Genomic DNA, 27,464 nt, shown 5'->3' with positions numbered 1-27,464 from the left:
CTTATCCTCTCAGTGCTCTGGGCAATTCTCTATGACTGTCAGTTGCAGAGAAGTTAACGACTTGGATTGGTAGAAGTTTCCTCATCCAAGAGTTCCCTCTACCAAAAAAATCAGACTCATTTCCTATCATTGTCCCTTACTATGCTAGGCACTGTGGACATAAAGACAGAAAAACAAAACAGAAACCCCTTGCTTTCCAGGAGTTTACACATAGGAGGCCAGATCAGTTAGAGGTTGTGAGGGAAGACCTTAAAATCTAATATAGAATCATAAATGTCCTAAAATATTTGATCAGGAAAAATCTGATTGGTTGTCTAGTCAACCTCCTTCTCCCAGAGGCCCAGAGAGGAAAAGTAATTTGCCTAAGATCACATGATTAATGGCAGAACAAGGATGAGAACAAGGCCTCCTGATTCCCCAGGCCAGGCAAGTGTGTAAGGAAGGACTGAGACCTTCTTATTCAGGAGACTTGTGTTCATTTGTGGATCATAAGATTATAGTTACCTTCATATAGGGGCTTGTGGCTGTGATTGATAATCTTGGGCTGTCAAGTAAACAGGACTCACTGAGGCTCTAAGAAACTTTTTTCAGGCTCTTCTTACTACTGTACACTGAAAGACATACTCCTGTTTGAAACAAGCTTGGTGTAAGGAGAAGTTTTCTTTTTTCTTTTTTTTTAAGCAATTGGGGTTAAGTAACTTGCTCAAGGTTACATGGCCAGGTGTTTCTGGGTGGGTGCTAAGTGTCTGAGCCCAGATTCAATCCCAGGTCATCCCGACTCTGGGGCTGGTGCTCTTACTTGCTGTGCTACCTGGCCGCCCCAGGAGAAGTTTTCTAACAAGGAAAATGTGTGGTACAAAGTGGATACAACCTAGGATGGAGAGTCAGGAAGATCTGAATTTAAAAGCTGTCTCACATATTTACTAGCTGTGGGACCTTGGGCAAGTCACTTAACCTTTATTTGCCTCAGTTTCCTCATCTAAAAATGAAGATTGATGATACTAACCCTTAGGGTCATTTTAAGCATTAAAGTAGATTACACATATATAAAGTACTTTGTAAACATTAAAACATTAAATGCAGCTATTAATAACAATCACAACTCTCCAAAAGAGAGCTGCCTCAAGACAGTAACCTTTACCAGACATTTTCAGGCAAAGACTAAATGACCACTTGTCTGGTATGTTATGGTAGGGAATTTCTTTTGGGGGCTATGGATTAGATTAGATAAGATGCTGAGGTCCCTTTCAGCCCTGAGATTTTGTGATTGTGTAAATCACTTGTCCATTACATGCATTCTTCACCAGTGAAAGTGTAGAATTAAGTATTTTTGTTAGAATAAAGATCTAGCTTTATTCATGATTCCAATTTAGAACATTTACCCAAAACATGACTTATTTCTGTCCTACTACCTGTTTTTCAAATCTTTAATAAATAGCCTTTATAGAGAACCTCTCTGACTTGGTTAGTGATTGAAACTCAAGCAGAAACTATTGCAATTGTCATCTATTTAATTTATTAAAGTTGGTAACAAAAAGGCAGATACCATTTATAGAACCAGTTTTATTACTCAGTAGAAGAAAATTCCCAAGCAGCATCCAATGATGATGATGATGATGATGATGATGATGATGATGATGATAAGAATAGCTAATATATTTCAAAAGTTTGCAAAATACTTTACAAATGACATTTCATTTGGACTTCATAATAGCTCTATGAAGTAGGTGCTATTATATCCCCACTTTACAAATGAGTAAACAAATGAGGCTAATAGTGCTAAATGACTTACCTAGGGTTGCATAGCTATTAAGTATCTTAAACAAGTTTTGAACTTGGATCTTTCTGACTTAAAGGTGAGTGGTTTGTTTTGTTATTGTTGGTTTTTTTTTTAACTGAACCACCTTGATGCCTAAAAATCTTCCTTATTCCAGGAAGTTTTGTCTACTCTTTCTTTATCAATGATTTAGGCAAAAAAAAGCAAAAACCAGTATTTCCTGGTTTCTGGTTCTGCTCAGTTTCTTGGTGAGGTGTCCCTCTCCTTTAGCTATGGCAAAAAGAACATTGAACAGGGAGCAAGAAGAACCTGACTGCTAATTCTGATTCAGTCAATAACTAGCAGTGGGACCTTTAGGCAAATATTCTAACATATCTAGACCTTAATTTAATCATTTGTGAAGTGAGGGAATTTAGACTTTGAGGATTAACAACAATAAAAATAGCATTTATATGGTGCTTTGAGATCTGCAAAGGGATTTACATGTCTTTTATTTTATCAAACCCTAACATTCTGATACAGGGTTAAAATTCTAGGAGAATATAAGGCTAATGGGATACTGAGATTTGTGATAGGTGTTTATTGGGGGGTATAAACTATATTGTAGATAAATTCTTGCCTTAAAAATGATCTCTATAGCCTTGCTAATGTTGTTTATAGAATTCAAGGTGGGAAATCCCAAATCCATTTCCTAGATTCAAAAGGGATAACTAATATTCCAACTCCTTAGGTACTTAAAGAATGTCAAGGAAATAGTCATATTCAGCTCATGCAGGTCAACATCTAGTCTAAATCCAATATAGAAAAACTATTTGCCCTAATGATTGTGCTACCACCTGTTTAAGGTTTTTCTCTGAAAAAAATTCAGGAAGAGTCCCTTCCCTTATCTGCACAAATAAATATGTTCACTTGGGTAGGGTGCAGTCATATACAAGATGAGAGAGAAAAGCCATTTTTTAACATAATGATCTCTGTTTATGAATATACAAGGCAGTTTAGGAGGAAAGATACTAGCAGTTGAGGAGAGGCAGAGGATCAAGAAAGGCCTCATGGTGCCTAAACTGCATCTTTTTTTTCTCCAATTCATTTTTTTATTTAGTATTTTATTTTGCCCCAGTTATACATAAAAATAATTTTTAACATTTGTTTTTAAAACTTTGACTTCCATATTCTCTCTTTTCCTTTCTCCCCACTGCCTCTTATTGAGAAATTTGATATAGGTTATACATTTGTAGTCATGCAAAACATTTCTATAATAGTCATGTTATAAAAAAAATGTAGACTAAAAGGCAGGGAAACCTCAAGAAAAGTAAAGAAAGTAAAAAAAGAATGCTTCATTCTGTATTCAGACATTTTCAGTTATTTCTCTGAGGCTGGAAGGCATTTTTCGTAAGTTTTTCAGAGATGCCTTGGATTATTGTATTGCTGAAAATAGCTAAGTCATTCACAGCTGATCATCTCACAATATTGCTGTTAATTTGTATATAGTACACTTCACTTTGCATCAGCTTAGGTAAATTTTTCCACATTTTTCTGAGAGCATCCTGCTCATCATATTTTATAACACAATAGTATTCCATCATAATCACATATTACAATTTGTTCAGTCATTCCCCATTTGGTGGGCATCCCCTGAATTTTTGATTCTCTGCCCCCAGAAGAGAGCTGCTATAAATATTTTTGTCCATACAGGTCCTCTTCCTGAAAAAGCCATTCTTAAAACGTTAGATGCTTTATAGTCCTTTAGTTTTAAAAAATGTGATCTTTTTCACCTCTAGTAAAATTCTACTCTGATGCCTCATGTCAAGTAAAGTCAACAAGTAGTTCTTAATATGTGCCAGTCACTGTGCTAAATTCTGGGGATGCAAATTCAAGCAAAAAGATGCATCATTGTGGAATATCAATTACCCCAATTATTTCAAAGACTCTCTTAGAAAAAGATAATTTTTATCATGCCCTGAAGACCTAGAAAGACTTGTGAGTATAGGTCCAATATGTCTGTAATGGCCTCATCAAATTTCCAGATGCTTCACACAAGATTGTCCCCAAGGAATTGAAGTGTTGAGTCATAGACACTCCTGGAGAGCTCCTGTATTTTTGCAGTTATATCCCCATTGCCATAGTATTACCATAGTAGGTGGAAGTGAGAGGCCCATGTTGTGTCATGGATAGAGATCTGAAATCAGTGTCAGCCAGATCTATGTTCAAGGCCTTTCAAAACCACATACTGGGTTCACAGACAGGTTTCTTAACCTTTACAGGATCATATAGTATAAAGAAACTGCAAATATGCATTGATTGGAGGGAATTCCCTCATCTGGTAGTTCCTTATATCAGTGAAATCGTAGATCTAATTCCTATCTCTCACACAGTGCCTGGTTTATTAGGGGCTTAACAAATGCTTATTGACTGGTTGATGCTAGAAGAGTTATGATCTGTATTGCTTAAGAGAATTCCATACCAATCAAATAAAAGATTGTTGAAGTATTGAAGTAAGACATTTTACACATGAAGGAAAAAAAAAACCCAACTATTGAAATTCTTGCTTCCATTTGTAGTGGTGCACACCTGTAATGCCTGCACTTGAGGAGGCTGAGGCTGATGGGTTACTTGAGTTCATAGTTTTGAGCTGCCATAGGGCTAAAGCTGTGTGGCTGTCCACACTAAGTCGTGAGCTCTTGGGAATGAAGAGCCCCTAGGCTACCTAAGGAGGGGCAAATCAGTCCAGGTTGGAAAAATGGAGCACTGTATCCTGATTAGTGTTGGAATCAGACCTGTGAGTGATCACTGTACTTCCAGCCTTAGCAAGATAGTGGGATTCGAGTTCAAAAAACAAAATAGTTATTGTACCTGCATTGTTGTCATCTAATTTCATGCTAACTATTTACTGTTTATGTTTTACAGATGTTGATGAGTGTGAGAAAAATCCTTGTATAGGTGGAGAATGTGTCAATACTCAAGGATCCTACATATGCCAGTGTCGAGTTGGATATCAGAGCACATTGACAAGGACTGAATGTCGAGGTAAAATGTTGTGTTTCATAGATAGAAGTTAAAATTTAGCATGGAGTGAAAATACTTATTCCTTGTTAACAAATGTAAACTGTTTTCCAACCCCCCCCTTTAGCATTAATATATATTTAATATAAATTTCTTCTTCTGAGGGAAGATATCATATTCCTTACTATTGATCCTAAACTGCTATTATCTATAATCAATTTCTGAACTAGAGTTTTGGGTATGGAAGAAGCCAGTTAGATCTTCCTAAATTGGGAATTCAGTAAGGATAAAGGTTTTTACTGAGCTGTCATTAAAAAAATACCATAAAGTAAATAATTGATATTGAAATGAGCCACCCCTGATTAAATTCCCAAAGAAACTTTGTTCACTTCCAGATTTGACTCTATTGCAGTTTTTTACCAAGATAACAGACTATCATGCCATGCACCTAGAATAGCCTATAGTAATATAAATAGTATAAATATAAAATTAAAATAAAATTTAAAGGAACATAATTATTTGATGAAAATTTTACAGAGAGGAAAAGAGGTTTGCATTATTTTTTTTTACAATCATCACCTAATAACAAGAGAGAACAGTTTTTGCTTTCACTTGAAAAACATCTGAAATGTCAGTCATATCACTTCCCTATGGCCATTGTTCTTAATAGTTTTTGCTTGGATTACTGCAGTAGTCTACTTGTTGGCCTCCTTGCCCCCAGTCTCTCCCCATGCTATTTCATCCAAAACTCTGCTGCCAAATTAGTCTTACTAAAGCATAGCTCCTCTCTCATTATTTCTTATTCAAAAATCTTCAAGATCTCCATGTTGTCTTCTGAATTAAAACCAAATTCCTTCGTCTGACATTCAAGGTCCTCCATAATGTAGCCCCAGAATACCTTTCCAGCCTAACCTTCCACTGATTGCTTACAAGTATTGTTATATGTTCCAGCTAAAGTAGACCACTCTTTGTCTTCCACACACAACTTGTGCTTTCCTGCCTCTGTAATTCAGTTTATCTGCCTGGAATGCCCTTCCTCCTCCATTCATCTAATTTCTGACTAGCAAAATTCTACCCATCCTTGAAGACCCAATGCAAATGCTATTTTTTTTGCCATAAAGATTAAGGAAAACAAATTCCCATTTAGAATTAAGAACTCTGACAAATATATCAACTAACTATGATTTCCAGAGAGTTGAAGATAAACTATGCTACCCACATTCTGAAAGAGATGGTGGTTTAACATTCTACTGAATAACCTTAACTAGTTAGAAATTATTTACTGGAACAAATGAGGCATTTATTTTACTAAGCTTGGAACATTTTTTTAATGTTTTGTTAAAAATAAACAATGTATAAAAATAAACAAAAATAAAATGTGAGCATCATTGGGGTTCTAGGCTTTGTGTTATAGCAGATAATAAGATATTACCTGTGCAAAACTGCCTTTTACATTTGTTAATAAACCGCAAAACAAAAGAGGATGAGAGCATTTTTAGTCCAGAGAATGACCAGTAGCAGCAAAGTAGTAGGTTGTTCTCATTACTCCTTTGTAGTAATTCTTAGGGAGTGGTACTCTCCTTAGTAGATAGTGTAAGAATTATCCTGGCCTGAGTACTAGCATGAACACTTAGATATTTGGATGGAAAAAGCAGAAAAGGGAAATCCAAACCTGTGCTTAGCTACAGAGGAAGTCTTAAGGGAAGAAAAGGAAAGGACAGAAAAGATGTAAAAATATAGGTGTACAGAACTTTGAAGGGCAAGTTAAATGTGAAAATCATGAATGAGTAGGGGTACAGGGAAGATTTTGAATATTCAGTAATGGGAAAATAATTATGAGTTTAGCATTTTTTCTTATTAGAATGGAGAAAAGTGAACAAATTCCAAATGGAAATACCCACAATGAATATATTGGAAGTTTTATCAAAGCAAGAGAATTAAACTTATTTTATCAAGTGTGATGAAAGAAGCAAAAGATTTTATGAACTATTGGAAGTGGGCTATAAATATAAAGTAATGCAGTAATGAAGTAATGGTAGCTAATTGAAAATAACCTATTTAGAGGTGAAGGGGAAAATTAGCCCAGGGTTTACTATGGGAAATATCGCCAGTGAGCACTTCTTTTTTTTCTTTTATGTACCTGGTATATACTTTAAGACTAAAGAATAGGAGACAGAGCATAAAGGAGTTCCTCAACGTAAAGGAGATGAATGGTTCTTGTACTACTTATTAACTGAATTACCTGTGCTCGAATCAAGTTTTTTCATATTACAAAAGAATGGTGATTGTCATTCTGTATATCTGGCTGCCACTGCTTGGTATAAATAGTTAAAGATGCAAAAGAAACAAAAGTGAAGAGCTCATTCTGAATGAGGAATGGAGACAAACAATGAGAGAATAGAAGAAAAGGCACTGAAGAAGCTCTGAACAAGAAAGAATAAGCCAAAGGAACAAAGAAGATAATTTCAGAGCAGATTTTAAAAACATAATTGGAGGAGGGGATTAGAAGAAAACAGGAGACTAGTTTGGAAGGAGAATGCCACCACTACCATCTTCTTTCAGAGTAAGAAAATCTGGAGAACAGAGAACCTTGAAGAAAGGGTGGCTCACCATTTGTAACCGTTACTACTTTTTAGTTTACCAATTTAATTTAGTTTTACAATTTATGCTCTGGAAAGAAGAAAAGAGCTACTGAGAAAAGAATCATAAATTAAAGGTATAGAGACCAGATGGCATTCAGTCATACTCTGATTCGTTAAGAGGGAATGTGGGACCTGTTGCTTAATCTGCACAGAAGGAAAATTTCTGAGGATCAGCTACAATTAACTTTTAACAAGTCACTTTCCTGGGTACTAAAAGTGATATAATGATGAATAAAACAATGTCTGCCTGTGAGGAATTGTCTTCTAGAAACATAAGACAGGTACATGGATATAGTACAAAGCAGACTGAAAATTTCAAACAGAATGTTAGTTATATAGGAAAGTTCACAGGAAGGAAGGGTCACATTAGTGTAGGGGGAACAGAGCAAGCTCTGTGAAAGATACTGTACTGGAGCTGGGTCTTGACCGATGTTCATCTGGTAGAGATGTAAAGGGAGGGTAACTCCAGAAGATGAGGTGAGTAAAGACATGGAGTGGAATGGTATAAGACTGCTTGTGGAACAGTAAGTAGACTAGTTTGACTGGAGCATGGGCTAGAAGGTATAGTGTATTCCAGTTAAGAAATTTGGTCTTTATTCATCGATATGCAGTAGTAGCCATTTTGAGCAGGGTAGTGACACACATTAAGAACGTTATGCTTGTATCAGAAAGATAATTGAGTGGTACTTCAGGAAGACAACAGAGATTGGGAGAACGCTTAAGAAACTTATAGTCTTTAGTCTTAAAAATAAAAACTGAATTGATAACTAGAAATAGAAAAATGTTGAGAAGAGAAATAATTTTTGTAGGCCTTATTTAGGGTATTTTAGCTTATCTCCTGACTGCTTAAAATATGATATGCATATAGAATATGTAGACATGACAATACACATATACATGTACACATCTATACATATGTATACATGCAAACACAAATATATATGCATGTATATTTCTGTATATACACAGATATTTGAAGCACACACACACACACACAGATTATCTTTCCCACCGACCTCCTACATTGTCCCCTGGTCCACATCTTTTGGGAAAACTTTATGCTGTAGTAGGTTAACTTTATCCTGTAGTAGATGGACCTTGGAAAAGATTGTATAATAAATCGGCAATGGATTTTGCCTCTTTCCATCTAGTACTTATGGTTTCATAGCTTCTAGAACCATAGTCTAAAAAGCTGAGGAAGTGTGAATGCACCAACTATGTCATATTGCCTTCATTTAGTGGATCAGGAACTTGTAAATCAAAATAAGAATTTACTATAGTCAAGTTGTGGTCACTTGAAACAACAATTCCATCCCAACCACTACAGTTTAACTTGCTATAGCAACAGACAAAAAGAAAAGATGAGAAAAATGCTGCCTTAGCACTAGTATTTCATTTGGTAAGTAGAACATTCACAAAGTAATGGGAAAAAACCCAAAAACCTAAGAATATGAAAGTAATATAACTGCATGAAGATAGTTTTTGAAATAGTGACTTATTTTCATACAGAATAATTCAGTTGCATAAATGAGGAATAAATGCTAGCATGATCATTCTCTGTATAACTGGTTTTGCTGTGGTCGATATTATGTCCAACTATAGGACTTGCCCTTTTAATAATATGACAGTTATTAACCAAAATTCAGAAACATAATCTACATAGTCCTCTAAAAAACTATCTTTGAAGAATAGTTTTAAAATCTATTTTGTTTACATGAATTGAAAGGAGACAAGTAATTTTCGGAATTTTTAAAATTCCATTAAATATTAAATAATCTGAGATCCAGTGTACCACTAAAGTATATGGGGGAGTAGGGGAAAGTAAGTTGAGGATAGTTGGAGAATGAATAAAAGAAAATAGTCCTTTTTTAAAAAATCCAAACCTTTTCTATCTTCATTTTGTTGTTTTTTTTTTCCTTTGCTTTTAGATATTGATGAATGTTTACAAAATGGCCGGATCTGCAATAATGGACGTTGTATAAACACAGACGGCAGTTTCCACTGTGTATGTAATGCCGGTTTCCATGTGGCAAGTGATGGGAAAAATTGTGAAGGTACAAGTTTATTGAAGTAATTCCCTTTCTTTTGCAATACAGCTTCCACTTCAAGATATTTTTCAATTTAATGAAACCAAATAGAATATTCTGTTAAAAGCCAAAATATATTAAAAAAAAAAGACCTTTTATTTATCTTAATCTGGGAGATAGTTCATTTTATACAGCGGGATTTTTTTTATGAGTTGTATATAATTCATATTTACATAACAAATAATTTAAATGCACTATGGAACTGTATGAGGAAATCCTTTTGTCATGCAAATAAATACTTCTCAATTTATCTCTTTTATACATTCAGAAATTCTAACATCACATTTCTTAAATCAGGTGTGCCTATAACTATATACAATTCAATTATTTATGATACCTTGATTTGGGTTGTCTGTCCAGGAGGAAAAACAGGTGGCAAAAGGTTGTAGGAAAAACACTAAACTTAAATGACTGAGGTTCAAGTCCTAGTTCTAGTGCTAACCTAGTTATGTAACTGAGCAACTTATTTAATCTCTCAAAGTCTCAGTTTCTTCATCGGAAAAATAAGAATAGTTATAATAATATTTGCAATATCTACCTCTTACGGTGATTCTGAAGAAAGTGTTTTGTAATTTGTAAAGCAGTATATAAATGCACCTTTGAATAATTATTACTTCATAATTAAAAATTTCTTTCATGGGTAGTAATAAAATTTGAGTCACACATTTTATGTTTTCTAGTCCAGAGGGGTCAGACATGCATCCTTTGGGCCATGTGGCATACAGCCCATAATATTCCTGGGGGAAACTTGAACCAGATTAGAATATAATTGGAAAATATTTGACAAAATTGATAAAAATACAATAAAACATAGATATTACACTTGAAAACTAAGTCATGTGCAAATTGTAGAGATCCTTTTGTATGGTTTAGTGGCCCCTGTTTCTATTTGATTTCAACACCACTGGACTACTGAGCCAGTGCTCTTATTGTGAATTTTGCCTCTTCCTTCATGTAGCCTGACTAGCTATTGTATTTCCCCCTTTGTGTCTGACTAGAAAATGTGAACATAATTGATGAGTTCCTACCTCATAAGCCTTTTAGCAAAAAATGAAGAATGTTCTTTATCATGTTTCCCAAGGTCTTTGGGAAAGATCCCAAGAATCTATTCATACATTAAAAGAATTTCAAGACTGTTCTTAGAAACATTTTTGGCAGAATATTATCTCAGTGATTCAGCTCAAAGACTTAATGCCAAAATTCCCAGTTGGGATAGATTCGTGATTTTTTTTCCCCTTCTTTAAAAATCATAAATTATTTTTGTCTGATTTAGGCTGCAAGTGAAAAGAAAACACATATGTCTAAAGTGCAAATGCCATCCAAGACAGCTGCAATATTAAATGAAATAACATATTTATGCGTTTAAAGACATGTCACAATGATCTGGAGATCCTAGGGGTGCGCTGGCATTTGTTTTAGTTCTTGGTCCAGAGGCAAGCATTTTGGAAATCCATTCTTTCCTACTTTTCTTTGGTATTACCTCAAACTACAAGCTACTTTTTGATTTACAGTCATTTCATAACCAAGATGTAGACTAGATATATTTGGAATTCCATTAGTCTTAGTTCCAATTATTCCTCCCCCCCCCCTCCTTATTTTTCACTCAGTTTCATGTATTAGCAATAATATGAACCTGTGAAATCAGTGTACATGCCAGACTGGAGAAATACTTTTAGGTTTTTTTTTTGCTTTTTGGAGGGCACTTGGGGTTAAGTGACTTGCCCAAAAGTCACATAGCTAGTAAGTGTGTCAAGTGTCTGAGGCCAGATTTGAACTCAGGTTTTCCTGACTCTAGGGCCAGTGCTCTATTCACTGCGCCACCTAGCTGCCCCAGTACTTTTAGTTTTCATCAAGCAATATTCCCAAAATGTGTCTTAATATCTTTTTTTTATTCAAATTTTTCATTATATATTACACAAAATTAGCCCAGCCTGATGGTGTTTGGGCACACACCATGCATGAGATGTACGTTTCATTTAAATTAGCCCTAGCTTACCATAGTAAAAAGAACAATGTTGTTGTTCCCAGTAGGTTTCTTTAAAGTATATATTCTTCTGGTCATATAATAAATATATACATATTAGATTTGTGTATGTATATATGCACACATATATATGGCTAAAAATAAACCATGATATTTCTTACATTATAACCCTTCTTTTTATACACTCAGCAGAACAGGACTGTCTACTCATCACTTCTTGCCTGGACAATTTCAATAGCCTGATTAGTCTCCCTGCCTCAAGTCTCTCCTTACTTCAGTCCATCATATACACTGCTACTGAAGTGGTATTCCTTAAGTTAAAACTAAACCTTGTCACTCCTCTACTCAGTTGATTACAGTGACTCCTTGAAGTCCTTCACATTCTGGCTCTAGCCTGTCTTTCAAGACTCATGGGGTAGTCCAGCCAAACTGTCCTTCTCTCTGTTCCTTATACACAATACTTTATCTCCCATCTCCATGCCTTGGTACTGGCTGTCTGCCATGCCTGGAATGAACTCATTCCTCACATCTGCCTTACAGAATTCCTCTCTTTAAGTTGCACCTCAAACACCATTTTCTTCATGAAGCCTTTCTTGATCCTCCAACTTCTAGTGCTTCCCTCCTGAACTACCTTATATTTTTCAATTTCTTATTTATGCTATAGTTATATATGTACATGTTGTCTTTCCTATTAGAGTTTAAGCTTCTTGTGAATAGGGATTGCTTCATTCTTTGTATTTGTGTTATATCTCTGGTGCCTAGCACAGTTCATAGTACATAGGAAATCCCTAATATTGTTGATTGATACATGACTTGTTTGCTTTCCCTCCCCCCTCCCCAGATATGGATGAATGCAGCATAAGGAACATGTGTCTCAATGGAATGTGCATCAATGAAGATGGTAGTTTTAAGTGCATTTGTAAACCTGGTTTCCAGTTGGCATCAGATGGCCGTTACTGCAAAGGTCTGTGCTACACAATTTAGATTGTTATATTCTAACAAAATTTTTTTCTCTTTTGGAGGAAAAATTCTTATATTGTTTAGAAGAGTAATCTTTGTAGCTCTTCACAATCTGGGTTCTTCTGTCGTTTCATCCTTCTAACTTTATTCTTCTTCATGTTCTGAATTGATATTGGCCTTCTTGCCATTCTTTGCATGATACTTTCACATGACACAATCTTCCATTTCTATGTCTTGCACTAGCTGAACCTCATGCATGAAATACTCTCCCACCATACCTCTGTCTTTTAATTTCCCTTGTTTTCTTCAAGGTTCAGCTCAAATCCCATCTTCAGCAGACCTTTCATATGCTTTCCCCTCTGTGAGTACCTTCTGTCTACCCTGTATGTATCTTGAATGTACCTACCTATTTATATATTGTCTTCACCATTAAAAAGAGTCCTCCTTGAGGGCAGGGACTTTTTTTTCTTCCTATGTATTCCCAGGGCTTGGCTTATAGAAAGTGCTTAATGAATACTTGTTGATTGACCTTTTCCCTCTCTGCCCTTTGTTTCCTCCAAATATTTGATACTATTTTCCCAGACTCAGCAAGATTAACTAGGATTGTACCTGGAACCTAGCCACTTAGGGAAACTGCCTTTTTTGTCAGAAGGTTCTTTTCCTTTCAGAGATGGATCTTGGGGGTAGTCTTCCCAGAGGATCTCCTGAAAATTCCTTAAGAAATGAGTCAGGATATTTATTGTTAGTTGCCATTTTGTCAGTGGAGATTTGGATGTCTTCCTGAACATACAGAGTTGTGCCTTATCTTCACATTTAGAAGATAATTGCAGTTGAGCTACTGTTGCATTTTATTTGGCGCTTCTTGTTTGTCACCTGGAGATAATAATACAAAATTTTACTTGTAGTGGTCAAGTTTTCATAATTTCTTCCATGTCCCATATGGAATAGAGAATTTTTCAGGGTCCATAGCAGTCAAACATTCAACAGAAAAAATAAACTACAAGCTAAGATACCATATTTGTTCAGTTTGTTAACTTTTAAAGTAACCTCATCGCTCTAGGGGTTGAGATAACAATGAGATTTTTTAAAAATTTGTACTCTTTAAAATAAGAAAGCTTAGCATTTGATCAGGCTTCAGTTTTGTGTCTGAAAAATAATAAAAATGATTTGGATTTTAAGATCTTGAAAAGAATCACTGGAGTCAGAATTTTTTGCTTAGAGTCTCTTGTATTCTGTAGCCATGGATGAGTGGATTGCTGGACCCAAGTCCAAGGTCTGGGCTGGAACCAGACCTGGCATGGAAGTTCATACCTAGAACAGGTCCAGGAGATCTGTTAAAGTGCTATACTCAAAACTTTCTGGCTTGCAGTCTCAGACAGAGAGGTGTAGAATATCTGAGCTCTCCAAGATTGAGAAAGCAGGATAAAGTCACATGATAGCTATTCTCTGAGTGCTCTAGGACAGCTTTGGTTAAGGTATTATGAAGAAAGATGTCTTCTCATATATGTAAAGTCTTTAGTAAGCATATGTGCCTTTCCTTGTACCTAAAAGAACTTCAGGCCTTAGTTAGGTTACCTACATTACAACACCAATTTATTATAATGGTGGGAATTCATGAAAAGCAAAGGGAAAATGAGTGTTTCATTCCAGTTCTGATAGAGGGAGATGCTTTTCCTGTGTATTCCCAATTATCCAATCAATTAAAAATATTTAGGACCAACTTTATGCCTAGCTCAGCACCACTCTAAATATTGTGGCAGATGTAAAGGAAGTCGTAAACATAGTCCAGGTTCTCAAGGAGCTTACCTGGGGAAATGAAAAGGTATACAATATAAAACAATATTTAAGGAAGTACTAAATTGTGTGATGCAGACAGCATGCTAGTGCTTACAGAGGAATAGGAGATTAGCAGTGATTGGAATAGTCAGGGAAGAATTCCAAAGAAAATGATAACAAGAAAGATGTTAATATCATAAACATTAGGCCCTTTGGTTTTGTATGCTGTTGTATTCTTTGATATTCTACTGGCCTACAACTTTAGCACCTGTAGATTGCCAGTGTTCTGGGACTTCACCATTTAGTAATAAATGTGGTTTGCAGATGATATTGATGAGACCATTCAAGAAATCAAATGTGACCTCTTTGGCAATCTAGGTCTTGCCAAACCCTTTGCAAGGACATTAGTAATGACGCCCTCTATAAATAAGATTTTTTTTCCTCCTCACTTATCAAACAAATGCAGCACTTCACAAGTTCAGTGATACCTTTCCTAGATGTCAGTTCGGTGACCAGAGGCAATTTGGTCCCTGTTATTACCTCTGTCATCTTTCTTGAGCATATGGACTACAAAAGCACAATCTGAATGGCACTAATGAAGAATTATACACAAGACTGTTCTTATCTTTACTTATTCCCTGGCTCACTAAATTTCCTCTTCAAGACTTTGAGCTAAGTTTTCAAAACTATGCTTTGAGAATTTTAGCTTTGTGCCCACAAAAATTGGGGTATGTAGAATTGTATAAAGAAAATTAATGTCCATTCTTCCAATTAACCAGTTATACAAAGAGGTCAGCCTCCCTGGGTCTACATTCTAGCTTCATACTTATTTAAAAAGCATTCAGATGCTTTCTGTTTGGTGCTTGTTTCTGCTGTTTTACAGTACATCTTATATTGAACAAAAAATGGCAGGGAGAACAAAACCAAACTGAGTTCATACACTTAAATATAACTACTGTTTTAAAACACAATTTGAACATGAAATCTTGGACCATTTGAAAGTGTTTTGTGCCAAACAACATAAACTAAGTAAAACAGAGAGGTGTTTCACTCACTTTGCCTTTTTAAGGTCAGAAAGGAGGAAATAGTCATACACACTAGCTGTTGTATACACTAATGAGAATTGTTATAAAGTGATTTGCTTGTATGTGTGCTACAAACACACTTTGGAAACCATTCTTTTAAATCTGCCTTCTGAAGGGAGAAAAGGTATGTTCCCCTTGTCAATAATAAATGCCTGTTCCTATTAGGATGTGTCCCATAAAATGTTTTACTAGCCCTGAATACACACATAGTGTACTTTAAAATACTTTCAATGCTTAAGAAATGTCCTTCTCTGCTGGGTGCCTATAGTACTTAGTGCTGTGGTTGGCCAAGAACAGCCATCTAATTTATTCATATTTATTTTTCTGAGCCAATTCTTCAGTTTTCCAGTAAAACATTAATGGGATGCGCTTTAAAAACAAGCAGCATAAAACCAGAAATGTCATGCAAATTGCCCCAGAGTCATGAAGGCGTGGGTGGTATTGGGATGGGCATCATCCCAGGAATTGAATGCCAGAAGAGGAAGCTTCCTGACCAGGTCAAAGATGTAATTTGCTATTGAGCCTGACTTCTTACATTACAAAATGAGTAGCAAAGTTGTAGGAATTGCCTTGTGAACCATTACACAGGGCCTTTTGTGTAAGCAGTCACTTTCTTCCTTTCTTCAATTATGCCTTTGCCTCTGTGATCCTTCTTTTGGGGTAGCTTATCTCCTGAGAGCATTTTTAGGTAGCTTTTGGTAAAAGAAAAAAAATCTTAGACAATTGATTCCTCTCTGAGTATTTTTTTCCTGAAAAGAAAATGAAGGTATACTATTTTTTAACAGATGATATTCCTTTCTTTCTCTCCTTTTTTCCCTCTTTCCTTCCTCCTTCCCCAAATGTTAAAACATGTTAGTACAAACATACTCTAGCAGTGAACTAAAACGTATTTTAATGTCTAATAAATTTTAAATGTGATTTCTACCCCTTCTCCCCTCCCCAGATATTAATGAATGTGAAACACCTGGAATCTGCATGAATGGGCGCTGTGTGAACACAGATGGATCCTACCGATGTGAATGCTTCCCTGGATTGGCAGTAGGGCTGGATGGAAGAGTGTGTGTTGGTAAGAGAAACTGGTTTATAAGAATGATAGTACCAAACCAGTTCCATGTTAAGAAATAAAACAAAATGACAGATGCATAGCCTATTCTAGTTTATGTGAACTTTGATGAATAAGGAACAACAAACCTTTAGGGGCAGATATTTTTCCTACAAGAATAAAAATATGGCATTAGATTAATTATTGGAGAAGCACATTTAGGATAAATGATCACTCTAGGGAATCTATAATACATTATTTTAATAATTAGTTTCAGCCTCCACCCTTCTCCATGTTGTTTTTTTCTTGAAATTAGGCTGTCACCTCTCTTTCCCTTTTGGTGAGTGTTTTAATGAACATCTGAGCAGCCAAAGGGGGAAGTATGTGGACAGAAAGGAATATGGAGAATCGAAAAACTGGTTAATGTAATTCATAATATTCTGGAGTTTCATGTAGCTGTATGAGCATTCCCAGAAAGATGGAAATTTGAGAACTGAATCTTATTGATCTATTTGTGGGGGAGATGTTCATTAATGCCTTTGAAACATGAAAAAGTAAATTGCCCGTTTTAGTCTTTTTTCCTGATGACATTGAAGCATCTTATTAATAAGAACAAAAAAACTTAACTTTTTAGTTATATAATGCCATACCTTTAATGAGGAGGTATAAGCATAGCATGATGAATTACTTCTAAGTTAAAGCATAAAAAAGGGCATTCTTTATTAATTACAAAAGAAAAACTCTTATTCCTCACTCTTATCTTTACCTAAAATAATTGGTCTTCTTTCTGCAATTCTTTATTAAAATAATGAACTTTTTTCTCACATTTTAGAATATGTAAATGCTGATCTCTTTTTGCAGAATAGCTTATTTAGAACAGGACCCATATAATGGGACAACACTTTTAAGAGGCACCAATTTAAAATGGATTAAGCTAGCACTATCTTCTTCAGAAATTGGTGTTGTGAGTGTGATAAGAAGTTAACTGAACAGAAGTTTTTCAATTTTCCTTACCTGAAAGAGCTTAAAGAAGAAAATATTGAGAAATGAACCAGCTTAAAGTCACCTGGCCATTTTATGTGGCTTTTCTTAAAGAAAAACTTTGTATACTATTTTGAGTTTATTTTATTCTTTTCATTGGATGTTCATTAGAATGCCCTTTGATTTGGAAAAGGGTCAGGCTAAGCAGAAACCCACTTTCTTTCCCCCATTCTGCTGGCCACCCTCCTGCATTTGCAATGGGACGGTGCTTGGTAAGGTCAAAGGGAGAGGTCATTAGATCCAAAGCAAACTTCCTCCTCTTTGAAAGATCCTCCTAACTCAAACATTCCCCAGCGCCCAGGTTTGTTTGGAGAATCAGCTAGCCTTCGAAACTGCTTCATCATCATTCCATGAGGGTTGGCTATTATGAAAATAATTTCTCACCCACAGTAGCCCTGGAAAATTGACAGCATCTGTACTGATGTTTAGGTTTCAGCTATTTGGAAGTGAGATTTTTTAAAAAATTGACCTCAGAGTCCTTATGACAGAAATGTTATATCAGAGTGAATCAGAACATTGGGGAAATACGCAGAGTCCAGGACCAGTTTTGAAGCTATTGAATGTGTTTTACCCCTCACCAAGGGTATCTCCACAGCTTAAAGATTAAATAAGATAATAGGATATTTTTTCCTGTTCTAGATACGCACATGCGAAGCACATGCTATGGTGGCTACAAGAGGGGTCAGTGTGTCAAACCCCTTTTTGGAGCAGTTACTAAGTCTGAATGCTGCTGTGCCAGCACCGAATATGCCTTTGGGGAGCCTTGCCAGCCTTGCCCTGCACAGAATTCAGGTATGGAATGTTAAGTAGTTGTTGTTACAATAGAAGACGAAAGGATGGGGGGCAGCGAGGTGGCGCAGTGAATAGAGCACCAGCCCTGGAGTCAGGAGGACCTGAGTTCAAATCCGGCCTCAGACACTTAACACTTACTAGCTGTGTGACCTTGGGCAAGTCACTTAACCCCAGTTGCCCTGCATTCCCCCTTCCAGAAGGCAAACAAAAAAGAAAAAGAAGAGGAAAGGATGACACTGTACTCTCTAGTGACATATGTGCATTGCTAAGAGCTTGGCAGAAGTTTTAGTCAAATCTTACCCAGCCTAGGCTCTCTCTTATGTGCCCTTCAGATTTATTTGAAATTTTTTGCACCTTTCTACAGAATACTCCTCACACCCAAAATCAGCACTACTCATGTTCTTCATAGGGTATTGCATCTTTAAGCAGCCTGGTTTTCTAATTCAGATTCAGCATTTCTTATTTGAAAGAGCAGCCTACCTGACCTTTGATGAAACCAGGATTTTGTATAATATAAAAGGAAATAATTTTTAAATTCCCTGAAATAGTTCTAAAATTTTTTAAATGTCCATTTCATCATGTTTTATATGATCGAGAATTTTGTCCCATACTGTTTATTCAAACTTGGTTAAAAATCCATGTCATGCTGGAGGTAACATGGCATTGGATATACATAGTATTATTGGAAGTATCATGGTATAGAAATAGCACTGAGTTAGAAGTAATGAGACTTGGGTTCTAATCCTGGTACAACCACCAATTAGTGGTCACTTAATTTTGGACTTTTTTTTTAATTTCTCTGGGAATTTTATCCTTTCTTCTGAAAACAAGCTGAAACTGTTTATAAAATTAAATTCTCATCTAAAACAGGAGTTACAATTTCCTTATCTATAGACAGATTGTATTAAGTGATGCATTATAGGCCTTTTCAACTCACACAAGATATGTTTTTGTTTTCAAGACTAAGAGAAACAACAGATTTTCAGCATTGGAAAGGTAGTTTAGTCATAAATATTTGTTATATTAAAATAATATTAGCCCTTATACTCAAAGTGTGTGTGTATATTTTGTCTCATCTTACTTGTACCCATGTAGTTTTCTGGCTTAGAAAAAAATTAATTGACTTGCTTTGAGATTTGGAAACCCTTGACATATTGAAAAAGATCTTCTTTGTTATTATAAAGCTATATACATCTATTAGATGTTTTGAAGTTAATATATAGAGTGTAGTGGATGTATTTTTTTAAAGTAAAAATAACTACAGAAAGACAGCTTTATTGTAGTCAATGACATTATGCAACATCTTACATTTGTTTTTTGCCTTAAGTGATGATGCAAGTTACTCTCAGATTTATTATGTCATTTTATCTTTTCAATGACCCTGTGAAATAGGTAAATATATTCTCAATTTACAGATGAGGAAACTGGAGCACAGAAAGGTTGAGTATTGATCATATCCCAAATTAGAAGGAGTATTGGGACCTATTCTACCTGACTCTCTGTATTGTGCTTTTTTTCACTATATTGTGCTGCTTCTCTGAAAAGCTGTTAATATAGGATTTTAAGAGAAATTATAGCAGGCTATATTCTTTGATCAGAATATTTCATGACTCACTGCATTATAGAGTTAAAATGTTTTCTAAATTTAGGGCCCAGTGCCACTGACTTCTGTTTTATATTTGAATGAATTTAAACAGAAGAGTTACACATGTGGAAACTGTTTCATCTAGGCTGGTCTGCCCACCTATTTGGTTGTTAAAAATGCCAATTCATGAAGGGTAAATGTAGGACATCTTTCATTTCAGGGGAGAAAAGAATTTCTCAAAAGGAAATGTATTGTTGTGGGAACTGAATACATCCAGAAGGGAACAGTTTTTCCCCTTACTTTCTATCATTTGATCTGGTTTGAAGCTAACCATCTGAGAGCTAAAAATGCATCTTTTCTCTCCGGAAATGAGACACGTGCAAACTGTAAATGAAGACATTTCTACTCAACAGCCTAAACTTATTTAGAAAGACTTCTAAGCCTAGTCTGCAGGCAGGCAGCTTTAATTGTACATTCCATTAGCAGATATCCTGCTCCCTGGGTTCTAATGACTGTTAAGGGCCACACAAATGTAATTCTGTGGCATTTTCCCATTGCTATCCCACACCAGTGCTTCAGGAGCATGCATCATTCTGTACACAGAATAGGAGTATGACCTAATTCCAGATAATCTAATACCAGCTCTAGCCCATATGGAAAACAACTGTGTCACTCACTTGCTTGCCTTTACACCAAGAATAAGCTAAGTTAGGAAGCAGAGAGCAAAAGTGCATTTTTCCCAGAGCTACAAGGTTGAGTGTGTTTCCTGTTTTATTGCCTACGCTATTCCACAAATATTTTAATCTGATGCTGATGTGAGAGGATGGGAGAAAAATATTTCTCTTAAATCTTTTCCCCTGCCTTTTATTAGCACTATTGCTGCTACCTTTCTCATTTGGCACCTGAACATATTTTTTAAGTTATTTCAAAATTCAGGAAGTCATCTACTTTTCTTTAACCTTTTGGAATGCAGAGGTAGGAGTGTGTGTGTTTTGTTGTTATTCTGTTTTAGTCTACATAAGCCATTTATTTCTGTTATGAAGAGTATAATTTACTAGCACACTAGAGTATAAAAGTTTGAATTGTACTTTTAGAGAATATAGTCCATTACCTCTATGGATAAAGCCTCTCTCTTTCCAGTTGGTAAGGCAGATGCTTTCCACCTGACTACATTATGTGATTCTGCTTGACATTGTGGACTTCTACATGACATTTGGGTTCCCTTTTCACATAGAAAAATTTATTACCATAAATTCTCAAGAATCCATATTGTGGTTAACATGCAGCAAAGATTGCTTTCAGATTTATTGATAGTAAGTTTTCACCTAAATTGTTGTTTTAATCACTTATATTAAAGTACCTCATTACTGAATTACTAGATTTGTGGACATTTCATGCTCTTTAAATTTACTTTTTGCATACAATAAGAAGGCCTTTGAAACCACAGCACTCAACATATCTGTTTCATTGAAGTTACTTCTATTTAAGCTAGGCTAGTACTAAGATAGTTATCTGATAGCTATTAAGTCTTTCTGACTTAGGCTAGGTTTTCATGGTGTGACTTCTTTATTTTGTTTGAAATTATTTTGCAGAATATTAGATACACTTCTAATAAAACAAAAAGACAAAAGGAAAAACCTCACAAGTTCCAAAGACAAAATAATTTATAAATTATCTACAATTTTTTATTTTCTATGCCTTTGCTTATCTGCCTCCATTTATGGAGGCTGATAGATCAGAGCAAATTAATAAATACTAATGGAAAAACCTTTCAGAGTTATTGACAGTAAGTAGAATCATTCATTACAACTGGAAGGAACCTTATTGTTCAAATGGTTCAACCTCTTAATTTTATAGATGGTAATTGACTTTGCATTGGAGAGACTGGAGTTATATTGCTTCTCAACAATACTACTTGAATGTTGATTTAAAAAAAACAACTTGCTCTAGAAGTTTGACATTGAGGTTAAGTACATGGCTGCACAGGAATACCTTTGGGGAAAAAGTATACAGTTAATTACTTGACAGACCAATTGGAGGGAAATGTAGGTTCTTGTAGCAGCAAGCACCCCAGCATACCCAGGGTGGCTGCCAACACAGGTTCTTAGATCTGCTTTTCTAAGGGCAAGCAACTAAAAATGCAACAATAAGGGAAAGCAACAATCTTGATTTAATCAATCAAATATATCATTTGCCTAGTTCAGGGGGAAAAGTCAGCACCCCAACTTCAGAGTATACAGAGGTTACAAGCAGAAATTACAAGACAGAGAAACATTTCAAGCAGACAGTCCTCCAACTGTCCAACTATTACATCCATACCTAGTCATTCACCAGAGAGGGAAGCGTCAACATCTGTGTTTTTCAAAGCCGGGGGGCTCTCTACGGCTGCCCAGAATCTTGTCTGGTCAAATCATACAACACTTCTCAAAGTGAGCCCCAAAACAACGCCTCACGTCAGGGTTTATATAGCCTTCTCCTGGCTCAGAGAATGTAACAACCCTCTAGACCCACTGCCCAATCACAAAGTATCTCCTGAAAAACAAGCCTCCCACCACAGGCTCCAGATGCACTTAACCTAGGGGCAGGGAAGATATTACACAATACAATCTTAGAAAGATGGCAACAACATTCCCATTACAGTTCTCCAGTGATTGAACTGAAGTGGAAAAGCCATGTCCATTTTCAGGCACTTGAACAAAAGATTCTCTAGGTGTAGCAGATACCTGGAGATGTTCCTGCTTTTGTACAGACAATGGTACTTATTATAACAGTTAATTTCTGTTTTCAAGTTTTTGACTTCCCATTATCACAGCAGATCTGTTTTCAGGAACAGTTCTTCAGTTACAAATTACAAACTCACTTAGAATGAGTACATTCAGTGTAACTCAGAGACACAACTCTTCAAGATGACCTCACCATTTCTATACTAGTGATTACCTAGGATCCTTGTTTCAAATGCACTGAGGCTTTGTCCTGAAATCTTTCTTGACTTTTAAAAAAAAATCCCAAAAAAGTAAATATAGTCCTGTTTTTTCCCAACTGAATAGTCCCCTCATCTAAATATTATTTTGCTTGGAAATGGTGGAGTTTCCTAAACATGCTAAAAAGCCAAAAGACTCTCAAGGAAACAGAGATTTTCAAAAGATAAAGTTTAAAGAACATATTGAATATATACTGTCTACAATATTTTCCTGATTTACTAATGCAGTAAACCATTTTTTTAAAAGACAAGAAATAAAGTAGTCAAAGGAGAAACTTTGAAATGTAGTAATTCTTGCTTAGTGCTGGCATTACATTTCTGAAGCATGACATAAAAAGTAGGTATAATGGATAAAGATCTATTCTAAAAGTCAGAAAAACAGAGTTCAACTACTAGCTCTGGAGTGCACCTAAGTAGTGCCCTGGATAAAGAGTGCCAGGCTGGTAGTCAGAAAGACTTATCTTCCTTATTCTAAATCTGGCCTCATGCACTTACTAGCTGTGTGACTCTGGACAAGTCATTTAACCCTGTTTGCCTCAGTTTCCTCTACAAATTCAGCTGGAGACTGAAATGGCAAACAAGTATCTCTGCCAGGAATACCTCAAATGGGGTCGCAAAGAGTGGGGCACAACTAATACATGTACTGGCTTTCTGATTCTGAGCATTGTAACCTCTCAGTGTCCTGCTCTTAAGACTAATTGCAAAACAGTTATAGATCTGCTTTGTTAGAGTTAATTTCTCTACACTGCTCTCACAGGTATAGAACACCCCCCCTTCCCCCCACCCCCCGGGAAATGTCTTTTTCAGCTTCCTCTTTAATTCACTTTCACTTCATCTTGCTTTGGAGGAAATAATGTATCTGAAGCCAGAGTTAAAATTTCCCTGTCATTGATTATCTTTTCATTTATTTCAGCGGAATATCAAGCACTTTGCAGCAGTGGCCCAGGAATGACTTCCGGAGGCAGTGGTGAGTAATCAGTTTAAAATTCATTAAATTTATAATTCCTAAGTTTATATGGTAGTAGCAGAGATACTGCTTGACTTTCAGAGGAACCTCTATTGGAGCCATTGCCACCCCTAGTGGATCTGTTGCCATTCCCAATCCTCAAGACTTTCTGAGACATTAGAAAACTCATCAGGGCACTCCTGGAAACCTCAGATGCTTCTGCAGGGAGATGCAACATTCCTCAGGGTTGCCTAGGTGCTTAGGGAGGGAGCTATTTTAAAGGAATTGCAACCCTGTTTGAGAGGAGGTAGGTCATACGTCAAGTGCCTGTCACTTTTCTATTGTTGAAGCCTAAGTCTGTGTCTGAATTATTGGCTTTGTTGTGTGGACATGTGATAATTATGTCCTTAGAGGATTTTTCAGTTGTGAAGTTGTCAGTCATCTTGTTATGGTAGAGTAACTTGCTGAGCCAGAATCTATTGTGTAGTCAATGGCAAGGCATCCTTTAATTTCTAGAAGAAGGAATGGCCACTTGGATTCATCTTTTGGAGTTAGAGACGCCACAGTAGGTTCTACATAGATGGGGAAAAGAGGGATAAAGATAGCAAGCAAGAGAGACAGACAAAGGAAGAAGACTGTTGTCTTTCCAATCCTCAGCTCACCTTCCTGCCAGACTAGGCCAACTGAAGCAATCAAGGGAGTTGTGAAGGTCTGCTAACAGCTGTGCTCCGTTCATCTCAGTGCACATGTACAGCCTGAAAGAGGCTAAAGGGAGTTTGAAAGAGTCATAAGGATAGCAGTAAGCAGTAAATTTGATTAACTGTAAGTTCGGTCAAAATAACTTTAATATTTTTAAAGTTGTCTAAGGATGAGTAAGTTGATGCTTATCTATGTAATACAGAGCGTTGAAGCTGAAATGAACTTTTAAAGATGAATGAATGACAAGGCATTTATTAAATGCTAACAGTGTTCAAAGCACAGTGCTAAGTATAGAGGAAACAAATACAAAAGCAGGACAGCCCCTATCCCCAAGCAGCTTCTGTTAAAGTGGAATAGACGATATATACTGGGGAGAGGTGGCCAGGAAATCATCCACTCCCCCTATTTTAGAGGTGGTAAAGCTGAAACCCAGAGAAAGAGCGGCAGAGTTAGTTCATTTAAGGATCATTGAAGCATGATACTGATGTCAAACTTGAACATGTTGCAGATATAAATGAATGTGCCCTGGATCCTGATATTTGCCCAAATGGAATTTGTGAGAATCTGCGTGGCACATACAAGTGTATATGCAATTCAGGATATGAAGTGGATGCAAGTGGGAAAAACTGTGTTGGTAAGTAATATGGCATTTTTCCTAAGAGATGCTTGAAAGTTATACTATTTAAACTTCTTTTTAATCTGTATCTAATCAAAATGTTGTGTGACAAAACTAACATTGTTGTATTAGGTATAAAATCACTCAGTTAAAACAGCTTCATACAACAGAAGACTAAATTCAAGGAATTTGTAAATTAAATTAAAAATTAAATTCAAGGGCGGCTAGGTGGCACAGTGTATACAGCACTGGCCCTGGAGTCAGGAGGACCTAAGTTCAAATCTGGCCTCAGACACTTAACACTTATTAGCCGTGTGATCTTGGGCAAGTCACTTAACCCCAATTTCTCTGCCTTTCCTCCTCCCCCCAAAAAAAGGCAGGAAAAAAGTTAAATCCACAGAAAAGAACTTTGATGAAGTGAACCAAATATGAAGGTCCTATACTGTCATCTAACTGTACTCACATTACTGTACCTCCTACTCAGGATGATACAGTAAAACTTGGCCCACTGGTTTATCTATTCTAACAGCACTCTGCCAAGCTAAATGACACCTTTCCGGTTTGAAAACATCCTGTAATAGTGGTACCAGCCACCAGTGGTTAGTCATTAATTTAGGCGAAAAGTTACACATTTGTAGTTTACTGAGCTTTGTTGTTCATTCTTGGTTGCTGGATAGCTCTTTCCTGGGAACACTGGGATTCTGAAAGAAGATTTGATTATTCAGTCCTTGGCTTTTTGGCTATTGCCAAGGGTAATGGGGGGGAAAAAAAAAACAAGCAATGTCACTATTACCAGACAATGCTGTTTAAAAAGATGTCAGTAATTGCAGGGACAAAAAAATTAGAACGATCATTTTTAAAGGCAAAAATGTTATAGAAATCAAAGAAGCTGGTGAAAAACAATTATATTGCTGTACCTTAACGATTGTTGTTCTGTAGTGGGAACAGTAAGACAGGGTGATGCAGACGGTCAAGTTGTCAGTTTATGGTAACTTACTTTTAGTATTTTTATTTGTGATTTAATTATTTTGGGTGGAACACAATATTAATATTTTATCAGAAACATAAATAATGTTCTAAATATTTTCAATGCTCAAAACATTCCATTTTTATAATAGAGGTCATTTTAAAAAATAAGATTAATTATAGGAAATCTGATTGATACAAAACTTCCTGAGATTTATGTGTTTTATAAAGTGAAATGATATCTGTAATATGAAAGATTAAATACCACAAATCAAAATATTCAAAGTCTGGCAATAGATTCATAGTCATAAAAGTGACCCTTCGATTCTGTCCTCTTTCTTCCCATGAATATTATTCTAGTCAAGCAAGGGCTGGCAGTGGAGGAAAAAAGTAAAAGCCCTAGTCGGAGTTGGAAGTAACAAAAATAAGAAGAACTTTTGTGTGCTAATATACCTATGCATGTAACCTCTTATCTCTCCCATGTCAGGAAGAAGATAGAAAGTAATAGAGTGAGCCTTTATATTTACTGTCAATGCTTAGTAAATCTCAAAGAATGATGGTTACTAAAGAAAACTGAAGAGAGTTTGAAATAGTAACAGAAAGACTATGAAAGGACAGAAGATATTGTCAAGGATCATGGGAAAGAGTTGTAGCAGTCAAATATAGTTTTTTGAAAAGGAAGAATACTCAGTGAGATGATGATGATGATGATGGTGATGATAGGGATATCTTACATTATATGTCTGTGTGGAGATTCCATCTCTTGCCTTTCCCAAAACCTTAGTTTTCAAAAAATGTACTGATTTTAAATTACATTTGATACCATTGCATGTAAATTTCACATACACTCATCACAGCTGAAAACTGCATTATTTATGTAGTAACCATGTATCATTAAGAACTTCCTCTGTGCAAAGCACTAACTGTATTTAGGTGGTGAGAGAGATATGTAGATAAATTATATGTGACCTTTGATGGGACTGACATTTTAGGAGGATAATCATTTATTAAATGAGCATTTATTAAACTTCCATTATCTACCAGACACTGTAATAGACTCTGGGAACAAAAGACAAAAAATAAAATCATATATAGCAATAAATATGATATAAAATCATCAATAGGGTGGCTAGGTGGCGCAGTGAGTAAAGCTCCGGCCCCGGAGTCAGGAGGACCCAAGTTCGGTTCTGGTCTCAGACACTTAACACCCACACAAAAAAACTAGCCGTGTAACCTTGGGCAAAAAGGCAAAAAAAAAAAATCATCAATAAAAGCTATACTATTAGTCTAACTCCTTCAGTTGTTTCTTTTTTAATTCTCCTACTCTATGAGAATTCTGCCTGCTGAGCATTAGCTGCTCCATATGTTTTTGTACCGTTGATTACATTTAAATATTAGAAGTTGATTTCTAGGCAACATACACATTCATGTATCCATGTATATGTAACCATATAGGCACACATATATACTATTTATAATATTATAT

General features: G+C 35.9%; 1 protein-coding gene across 4 annotated transcripts in view; it reads left to right on the top strand.

The window, feature by feature from the left end:
• The window catches only part of FBN1 (fibrillin 1), a 305,284-nt gene that overhangs the window by 172,437 nt on the left and 105,383 nt on the right, over nt 1-27,464 (top strand). For all 4 annotated transcript variants that reach the window (XM_069097991.1, XM_069097992.1, XM_069097993.1 and 1 more), the window contains exons 13-19: nt 4,682-4,801; nt 9,348-9,473; nt 12,332-12,454; nt 16,255-16,377; nt 18,034-18,186; nt 23,665-23,718; nt 24,905-25,030. In XM_069097991.1, the coding sequence (XP_068954092.1) occupies nt 4,682-4,801; nt 9,348-9,473; nt 12,332-12,454; nt 16,255-16,377; nt 18,034-18,186; nt 23,665-23,718; nt 24,905-25,030 (825 nt within the window). The remainder of the gene's footprint in view (nt 1-4,681; nt 4,802-9,347; nt 9,474-12,331; nt 12,455-16,254; nt 16,378-18,033; nt 18,187-23,664; nt 23,719-24,904; nt 25,031-27,464) is intronic.

The sequence above is a fragment of the Petaurus breviceps genome, unplaced genomic scaffold, assembly GCF_028583685.1.
Source record: "Petaurus breviceps papuanus isolate PSGF00001 unplaced genomic scaffold, PetGlider_PUasm1.0 37, whole genome shotgun sequence".
NCBI classification, from domain to species: domain Eukaryota; kingdom Metazoa; phylum Chordata; class Mammalia; order Diprotodontia; family Petauridae; genus Petaurus; species Petaurus breviceps.
Note: the sequence above shows the minus strand (reverse complement) of the source record. Positions and strands in the feature narration are given on the sequence as shown.